General features: G+C 47.0%; 2 protein-coding genes across 2 annotated transcripts in view; one reads left to right on the top strand and one right to left on the bottom strand.

The window, feature by feature from the left end:
• wnt1 (wingless-type MMTV integration site family, member 1) overlaps positions 1-3,302 on the bottom strand; it is a 5,893-nt gene extending 2,591 nt beyond the window's left edge. Inside the window, exons 1-5 of the mRNA XM_030367371.1 lie at positions 2,893-3,302; positions 2,544-2,649; positions 762-1,015; positions 332-597; positions 3-187 (exon numbers count right to left, since the gene is read on the bottom strand). Of these exons, the coding sequence (XP_030223231.1) occupies positions 3-187; positions 332-597; positions 762-1,015; positions 2,544-2,649; positions 2,893-2,902 (821 nt within the window). The 5' untranslated portion in view covers positions 2,903-3,302. The remainder of the gene's footprint in view (positions 1-2; positions 188-331; positions 598-761; positions 1,016-2,543; positions 2,650-2,892) is intronic.
• Positions 3,303-6,709: 3,407 nt separating this feature from the next.
• Positions 6,710-10,000, top strand: part of wnt10b (wingless-type MMTV integration site family, member 10b) — a 4,790-nt gene continuing 1,499 nt past the window's right edge. The window contains exons 1-4 of the mRNA XM_030358402.1: positions 6,710-6,911; positions 7,833-8,095; positions 9,265-9,680; positions 9,991-10,000. The exon at positions 9,991-10,000 is cut by the window's right edge and continues 234 nt beyond it. Of these exons, the coding sequence (XP_030214262.1) occupies positions 6,838-6,911; positions 7,833-8,095; positions 9,265-9,680; positions 9,991-10,000 (763 nt within the window). The 5' untranslated portion in view covers positions 6,710-6,837. The remainder of the gene's footprint in view (positions 6,912-7,832; positions 8,096-9,264; positions 9,681-9,990) is intronic.

Genomic DNA, 10,000 nt, shown 5'->3' on the forward strand with positions numbered 1-10,000 from the left:
CGGCGCGGTGGGAGGCGCGGTTGCTTCCCTTGTTGGCGTACACCACCCTGGAGGCGCCGTCGAAGCGGTCCTTCAGATAATCCCCCACCGCCCGGAAGCTGGGCAGGCGCATCCAGCAGGTGCGCACCGTGCAGGAGCCCGACATGCCGTGGCACTTGCATTCTTGACGCATCTCGGACGACACCGTCTGCACAAAACGGGGACAGAAAACAACACAGGCGTTACAGGGGTCCAGGCTAACAGGGGTGTGCCTTAGATAGGGCTGGATGCTAGGGGGTAATCATTGGATTGCACGTCTCATTTTGAGCGTGAGTCCTGAATGAGTCCTCACCAGTCTCCCGGCCTCGTTGTTGTGCAGGTTGGTGAGGTAGCGTAGATCCCGGCCTCTTTCACTGGAGTCCACAAACTCCCGGCTGAACATGCGGCCAAAATCCACGTTGTCGCTGCAGCCGCCCCAGTGCCAGTCCGGACCCCCCGGTCCGCGGCGCCGGTAGTCGCAGGTGCAGGACTCTATGGACCCCTCTGAGCAGGACCGGGCTACCGCATGGGTGACCCCGGCGCTGGTGATGGCAAACACAAACGCAGACTCTCTGCAACCTGCGGTGACGACATCAAAGCCTCTCCATCAGACCCCGATCCAGAGCCATATCTTTACTCAGACGAGCAGTGAGCACTGTTAAGACCTTATTAGACATTCAATGGGATGACCCCGACCGCTGATTGGCCCCATCACTGCGTCTGGTGAGGGGAGAGGGACTCACCACGGTTGATGATTTTTCCAAACACCGCCGGGCTGTGGGTGGTCGGGCAATTCCAGCGCCGGTTCTGGAACTGCCACTTGCACTCCTTTATGGCGGTGTGGAGGCCTGCGGAGATGGCGTGCAGGATGCCAGGGTTCTGCCGGATCAGCCGACGCTGGCGGCGACTCAGCAGGGCCAGGCTGGGGTCCAGCACCAACTGGACGTTCTTGGAGTTGGTGAGGAGGTTGGCAGAGGAGGCCACGTTCACGATGCCCCTGGCAGAGAACAAGCGGAGAGGACAGGTTAGCGATCAGGCTCTATAAGTATCATGCACTCTCTGAGGACCACCTTGACTCTGTAAATGAGGTGGAGCCGCACAAACCCTTGTAGTCACGTGAGATTGTGATTACAAATATTTGTTTTTTGCAAAACAAAGTAATAATAAAAGTGTATCTAACTCTAATTAATGTGGTCCTCCCATGTGGCTAAATAATGCTTTGCAAGTGGTGACCTGGTGGTCCGATAGTGTCCTGCGTGTGAAGCCACAGGCTTGTTACCTGCTTCCACCTGAGACACTGAAAGCAGCTCACGGCATTCAATCACTAAACAGTCTGCTGCGGTTTATCATTGAAAAAGAGCGATAACATGAAATCAACCCCTAGGTGTTTATGAGCTGTGTTATAACACATATAGAAAACATACATGCATTATTGATGAACAAATATATTACCAATATGTTATAAATTTGGGCTCGATAGACAGACAGCTAGGAGAATTAGCTCAAGCATTATTGTGTCAAAGCTCTAATGTTTTCAATGCGGGTCCAGGCTAAATGGCTCTGTTTGGCCTGTTAATCAACTCTCTGCTTCAGTCAACCGTGAAAGCTCCCGGGGGCCTCCCATCTCTGGATCAGGGAACCATTCAATTATTCCCATATTGTGTTGTTTGCTTTGGAAATTGTTTTCCTGGAAAAGCCTCATGTGAGGTAATGCGGTTGATTTATGATAAACGGCTTTTCAACTATGGCAAGAGAGACTTAAAGGGAGGGGAAACTAGATTGGGGGGCTCTAAGAAGGTAAACAATCTGCTTTGTATGATCAGAATATTTAACGCTGCTAATATAATTTAATGTTTAACCGTGAAAGTCAGCAAATCATCAACATATTTTGACATGTTGATTAAAAAGAAGGCATTACACAAACATTAACCAAATTAAAATAGTATGCAATTCTCCAAGTCATATAGTAAATTAGCATTTGTTATAACCTCCAATTGTTTGAAAAAGAAAACTCAAGAAGAATAAGTAATGAAAAAAGTAAGAAAGGAATATAGGCTATATATAAGGCTGAATGTATAAAAAAGGAAATAATAAAGGTTCCAGAATATTTTATGGTCAGTCGGGACTGACAACACAGTATAGGCTATTCTGTTACCTTTATTATTTCCTTTATTATTTCCGTAACCTTTATTATAAAAAAATATTTGTTGCTTCAGTCATCAAACACTTAAAACGAGTGCCTTGCCTTGCACGTTCCTTGACGTTATACCCTTTCATTGCAGTTGACAAATGGCCAACGAAAATGTTTAATATTTCTTTGAAATGCGAAATGAGTCTTTTTCACAATCCCTGACTGAGTGCACTACAACTTAAATTTAATTAAATTGAATTAAATTGAATAAAATAAAATAAAATAAAGTTGTATTTGTATAGCCCTTAATCACCGGTACAGTCTCAAAGGGCTGAGCAGAACATATATTTATGACTATGATGCATGTAAGTTATAACCACTGAAGGTAACTCACCACCAACGGCCGCTGTTGTTGACGGCCCCCGTGCCGGCCAGCGAGGACACCAGCAGAATGCACGCCGCCTTCACCCCCAGGAGCAGCGCCAGGCTCCGCATGGTGTCTACAGTCAAACGGAGTGCGTGAGAACAGGATCGTTCAGAGCTATTTGGCGTAGGCTACATCCAAATACAATAGATTGTAACACACATAAAAAAAATGGATTTCCTCAGAATAAATAATGATAATATGCGGACTTTGAATAGCCTAAGTTATTTATCATGTTTAATTGCAGCCAAATCGAATTGTTAAACAAGCAATGCAGCCTTATCCTATCGCAAAGGTGTAAAGTGTAAAGGCGACTTACCACACCACATTGTAGTTCAGGGCGTCTCGGGGAAGTCGAGGAGTGCAGCGACCTAATTGACTAAAAAGGGGATGTGAAGTGGAGAGACAGGTTGCTAAATGACTCCTTGTGCTCGCGTGGAGTGCACAGGAGGCCAGGAGGATGCTGATGTTCCTCTTTACTCTGTCACTCTGTCCCTCTCCACTCTGTCCCTCTTCACTCTGTCACTCTCAGTGATGCTCTGCACGTCGCACTGAGCGCGTGGGACCGTCCCGGAGTCTTGATCCCCTCGGTGACTGATGGGCAAGACATTCTTCTGTTATTGAGAGCGCTACGAAGGGAATAAAAAAGGGATTTGGAGCTCTCATCTCCCTCCTCTGTTTTTTCGCACCCCATTCAATGGGACTGGAGGGAGGGATAGTTAATGCTCTTCATAGGGTGGACAATGAATGAAGGGAAAAAAAACAACAGAACAGGAGAACGTGAGCGAGTGTGTGTGTGTGTGTGTGTGTGTGTGTGTGTGTGTGTGTGTGTGTGTGTGTGTGTGTGTGTGTGTGTGTGTGTGTGTGTGTGTGTGTGTGTGTGTGTGTGTGTGTGTGTGTGTGTGTGTGTCTGTGAGAGAGAGAGAGAGAGAGAGAGAGAGAGAGAGAGAGAGAGAGAGAGAGAGAGAGAGAGAGAGAGAGAGAGAGAGAGAGAGAGAGAGAGAAATGGGGAAAATAGAAAAATCCACAGAGTTGCGCCTATTACTGAGACGAATCTTCTCAAACGATCGATTCTATGATCCTGTGTGTTGGAGTAAAAAAAAAAGAAGTATAATAATCCGGGTGCGTTGATCTTGCTCCTCCAGTCAGTACGTGTCCCCCTGAAGATAGCGTTAGATGCTGTGGGTGCGCCCGGCTGGGTGCGTCTGCAGGCTTCTGCTCGGAGTGTCCCGGTACAGTACAGCGGAATATGAGCCATCTCTTTGACTCAGTGGTCGGGTCCCAAACCGCGCGTCTCCTCCTTCTTTCTCCAACAACACACTCGTAGACATGCAAGTATACACTATATGTACATAGGCTACATATAAACACACACGCAAACACAACACACACACACACACACACACACACACACACACACACACACACACACACACACACACACACACACACACACACACACACACACACACACACACACACACACACACACACACACACACACACACACACACACACACACACACACTACCAATATGTTCAGTAACTTAGTGATTTTACTGGGCTTTATAAACATATCTTCATTTAGAAAAATGACTTTATTATGAATATTTTACAGTCATGCACATACACGCCTGCCCTTGCGCGCGCACACACCAACACACACACACACACACACACACACACACACACACACACACACACACACACACACACACACACACACACACACACACACACACACACACACACACACACACACACACACACACACACGCACACACACAACAAGGTGTCTTCACATATCCTATGACTAGAAGAAATATAAATTATTAAAATAAATTATTGTTATTAGTACTTTACATAATAATTACACTCATTAAGAAAAGCGCATTCATTGACCAATTACAATTTAAATCTTCAGAATAGCCGTAATATCTTGTATGAATTATGACGATCACAATGCTGATGAATGATCTGAGGGGGTGGAGGGGACTGGGAATGAGAATAGAACCATTCCACACATCTGGTGTGCAGACCTCCCTCGGAGCAGTCTAATCATAGAACCACAGTGAACCAGTGGGTCCCAGGCTGCTGCGAGTTCAATTCCCTCAGGGTTTCTCGTGGCCCAAAATGTCGTCATGAAACATTCATTCCGAACCACAGCCGTGGTTTGGAATGTTTCCGTACGACATGCATCTGATCATTTACCTATCCGGCTATTCATACAATGATGACGGAGAAGTAGGTTCAATAATCTTCCTCTTTCTTCTCTCTCGGTCTCTGTCTCTGTCTCTGTCTCTCTCTCTCTCTCTCTCTCTCTCTCTCTCTCTCTCTCTCTCTCTCTCTCTCTCTCTCTCTCTCTCTCTCTCTCTCTCCCTTCTATCTCTCTTTCTCTCTCCTTCTCGCTCTCCCTCCCCCGTCTCTCTCTCTCTCTCTCTCTCTCTCTCTCTCCTCTCTCTCTCTCTCTCTCTCTCTCTCTCTCTCTCCTCTCTCTCTCTCTCTCTCTCTCTCTCTCTCTCTCTCCCTCTCTCTCCCTCTCTCTCTCTCTCTCTCTCCCTCTCTCTCTCTCTCTCTCTCTCTCTCTCTCTCTCTCTCTCTCTCTCTCTCTCTCTCTCTCTCTCTCTCTCTCTCTCTCTCTCTCTCTCTCTCTCTCTCTCTCTCTCTCTCTCTCTCTCTCTCCGCTTTTCTGGGGTGACAGTAAAAGGAAGTGGGGTTTTTGTAAAGAGGGATTTAATGACAGGCATTTATACGTTTACTCTCCCCATGCTCCCATCTAGGTGCACAAACGGGTTTCCTGGAGCAGTCATGCGACCCGGAGCAGATTAGAGTCTCAATCCGGATAAAGGGAGGCCTTTTATATACAAATCAACTTCAAATCACTTTTAAGCCACTTAGATATACACGCCATGGCAGAATGCTAATGCACTTTTCATTGGCCCGGATTAGGGGATGGAGAGAGATTAGACGGAGGGTCGGTGTCACTGTGCGTGTTTGAGGGGGGTTTTAACTTCATTCTATCTATAGGCCTCCGTTCATGATACTATACGTAATTATATATGACCCATTATTGTTTAAGTAGACGAAAACACATTCAGAGTTTTGGATGCTCCTTTGCGTCACCTGTTGATTCTGTTTATATTGTCCTGTTTCAAATAGGCCTATAATTGAATTGAACGAATTAGTATGGAATAAATATATACATGAATGAGTAGAAAATTGGTTATACTTGTGAAAATAACAGCAACATTTTCTATAGTTGTTGATAGATCCATGTCGTCTTGGAATTTAATTAAATTAATTCCTTCATGGCCTAAAAATCCGCAGTTTCGGGAGCCTTTCAGATGTTCCTTTCCAACAAAGAAATGTTTGTTAATCTTTAAAAAATTAGATAAATAACAGCTCGGATTAGTTGTTTTTGTGGCCCTTCATTGATTTGGTTCTAATAGTATAAATTTAAAATATATTTAAAATACCATGGGACCAATAGGCCTATCCCGTGTTGTGATGAAGGGTCAGGAGACACGTCTGTGGAAGAGTGAAGTTGTTTCAGACACAATAATGAAGAACAAGAGACGCTGAGATTGAGATGAGTGTGGGAGGATGGGACGGGGGGAGTTGGGGCGGGGGGGGGGGGGGGGGGGGGGGGGGGGGGGGGGGGCGGGGAGACCAATGTGTAGTATTGTGTGGGCTGCGCGCCTGCCTGCTGCCGCCTCCCTGTACAGTGCCCCCCCTCCCCCAAGCCGTCTGTAAACCAACCCATCCTTAAGGAGTTGTAGCATTTGAACACACAAAAAGATTAAATCTGTGTTTTCCTTCTCCCCAAAACCGAGATATGATCTGTATGAACCCAACATCATTGATTTCTATAGTATACATATTTTCATAGTTTTTTATCTTTAGAGCCCCCATGCACCTCAGAGAACTTCAATTTACTTTGACTTGTAATGCTATAGGCTACAATAACGTGCTGCTCATTTGAATACGTTTTACACAATAACATCGCTACCATATACCAAAAATATCATAGCCAAGCGTTAATGTTTTTTTTTTTTTATTATGGGCCAGTATTTTCCTGGTAGCTGCATCTCCCCTCCCCTCTGCTGTCTCCCTCCCGTCTCTACGCGCACCCCAAACTGTTCTGCTCTGTCTGCTCTCTTCGTTGGCTTGGAGGCGCATCGATAACACTTTTCCTCAATTCTTTCTGCTTACGTGACTTCTACACTATTGTTTTAATGTCACGACGGGAAAGAGACTTTTCAAAATGGAGCTATCACAAAAACTCCGTTGGGACCAATTCGTGCTTTTGGCAGCAGCGCTTATGTCACCTGCATTAACGTAAGTGCGCTTGAGAGCTCCAGGAGAGTTTGATGTTGCATGTGCGTTGTGGTGCGTTATGGTGCGTACTGGTGCGTTATGGGGAGCCAAGGTGCGCTATGGTGAGTTATGGCACGTTACGGTGCGTTATGATGCGCTATAGTGCGTTATGGTGCGTTTTGGTTATTGGGCGGTATGTGTCATTATGGTGCGTTATGATGCGTTTTGGAGCATTACGGCTTCATGGGGCATTATTGTACGTTATTGGATGTTAATCCGCGTTATAGTGCGTTAGTGTGCGCTATGGTGTGTTATGGTGCGTTATGGTGCGTTATGGGGCGTTATTCGGCGTTATGGCACGTTATTGCGCGTTATGTCGCCCTAGATTCAGGTCTTGGTTTGATTGGGTGCAGATAATTTAATAATATTGATTAGATCTTAACACAAAAATATTCGAATTTGTTTATCAAAGCCTAAAGGTCTATGTTTGCCCTTTATTTTAATGTAATAACATGTTGCTAAGAGGATGTCACATTGACAACATTTTGATACGGGTTTAAAATAATAAGAATATACTTAATATAATGCAGAATAAAGGTTATTTGGTTCTTCATTATACATATGTTATACTTTAGTCATTTTCTCATTTAATATCTGGTGCCACCTATATGATTCAGGAATCTCCAAGGGAACATACAAATGGAATTCATTTATTTAATAATTACTAGCAATACCCCAATTACAAACAATATTTTAGCAAAAGTAACTTTGTAACTTAATGTGCAGTTACATTTTTCAAATCTTCAACTTGCTTTTGCGGACAATCACCGTCAAAATACCCCAACTCAGTTGACAAATGGGTCTCGCACCAAGTGTAATGAACTCTCAGTCACTGCTTGTCTGTGCTCCATTCTTCCCCTCCGCCCATCAATCTCTCCGCAGGGTGCTGTGTAACGACATACTCGGCCTCAAGGGGGCAGGAGATCCAGTGTTGACACCTAACTCGGTGTGTCTGCGGCTGGCCGGGCTCAGCAAGCGCCAGATGCGGATGTGCGTCCGCAGCCCCGACGTGACGGCCTCCGCCCTGCAGGGCATCCAGGTGGCGGTCCACGAGTGCCAGCACCAGCTCCGCGAGCACCGGTGGAACTGCTCCTCGCTGGAGGGTCACGGGAAGCTTCCCCACCAGAGCGCCATCCTCAACAGGGGTAGGGGCCGAAAGAGAGAGGGTGGGCCACCACCCATGTTGGGGCGACATGTGGCTCAGGAGGTAGAGCGGGTTGGCTGGTAACCGGAAGGTTGCTAGTTAGATCCCCAGCTCCTCCCAGCTGAGTGCCGAGGTGTCCCTGAGCGAGACACCTCACCCTTATTGCTCCTGACGAGTTGGCTGTCGCCCTGCATGGTTGACTCCGCCGTCAGTGTGTGAATGCGTGAATGAATGGGTGAATGTTAGGCAAAGTGCTTTGAGTGGCCACTGGTTAGAAAAAAGCCCATTTACCATGTAGGACCACTAGGTCTTAATAGTGTGTGAGATTGGGGGGGGGGTGATTAGCATGGGTGTAAGTGTTGAATTTAGTGTGTGTGTGTCTTACCTGGATACCTGTAAGACAATTTATCGCTTTCATATATCAACTTCATATCAGAACTTTCAGGAAGAGGTCAAGCAAGCATATAGGCTGCAGCCATTGGGGGTTTAACCCCGTACTTGAGCCGACTGGCACCATGGCAATCGGTATCCTGCCTCCTACCAATTCTTGAATTGTTATGATACTTTTGTGACGCGGCCCAAAGCTCCAGAAATCAACCCCTACCTCCCCAGCTTAAAAGGCCCTTGTTTGAGATTCCCCTCTTTGATTCTCCAGGATAAGCCGGCTGCTTTCCTATCATTGCTGACAGATCCGTAAATGAAATGATCAAAAGTGACAAGGGTTTTCTCCAGCAAGTATTGCTTGTCTGTGTGACGCATATATTGGGTACCTCAATTACTGTTTGCTTACATTTGTGTCTCAAAGCACATTAAAACACCAGTCAAAGAGCCTGTCATCATAGATTTCCTTTTGTTTGACATTTTAGGAAGAATGTGATGACCAAATCAATCAGTTGAGATATATTAGGCAGACAAAAGTGCTGTGAGTCTGTGAAGGCTGAAGCGCTTTGAGACAACAATCAGGTTTTATCAGGAATGGGAGAGGGCCCATCCTTTACGTCAGCAGAAGAACAACAAAAGAACGGTAGAAGAACACAGCAGAAACCCCTCTTCTTTAATTTCCTGTATCTGTATTCCAGCGGCGTGCGGGAAAGGTTTCTCATATGAGACGAGCCCTAAATCCCTGAATGTACCAAATGGGCCTGACGGATGTTTCTCGGCCTCCCGCAGGTTTCCGCGAGAGCGCCTTCTCCCTGTCCCTGCTGGCGGCCGGGGTGGCCCACTCCGTGTCCTCGGCCTGCAGCATGGGCAAGCTGCAGGGCTGCGGCTGCGAGGCCAAGCGCCGGCTGGACGACGACAAGATCCGCATGAAGCTCACCCAGCTGCAGCTGCGCACGCTGCAGAAGGGCGGGGCGGCGGGGGGGCTGGCGCGCCCCCCCGCCGGCCCGCACCCGGCCGGCCCCTCCGTCCTGCTGAGGCCCCCGCCCGACCCGGGGAGCTCCGTGCAGGAGACCTGGGAGTGGGGCGGCTGCAGCCACGACACCCGCTTCGGGGAGCGCTTCTCCCGGGACTGGCTTGACTCGCGGGGGTCGCCCCGGGACATCCACGCCCGGATGAGGATCCACAACAACAGGGTGGGGCGGCAGGTGAGAGGAGACGGCCTCCGGAGCATCCATCCATCCATCCATCCATTCATCTATTCATCTATACATACATCAATGCATCTATGAATACATACATACAAACATACACGCATACGGGCATACATGCATGCATGCATACATGCATTCATACATATCTCATCGATATCCTTTGTTTGAAACTATTGTACCAGTTACTAGTTTTTTTAATTCATCCAAAGTCCCATTTATCTGTAGACATGAGGGATCGTGTCCAGTACCTTTGTAGCCACCACACTATCCTGCCCCTCTTGATTCAGGTTGTGTGTTCATTCAGATCGTGACAG

This window comes from Gadus morhua, chromosome 1, assembly GCF_902167405.1.
Source record: "Gadus morhua chromosome 1, gadMor3.0, whole genome shotgun sequence".
NCBI classification, from domain to species: Eukaryota; Metazoa; Chordata; class Actinopteri; order Gadiformes; family Gadidae; genus Gadus; species Gadus morhua.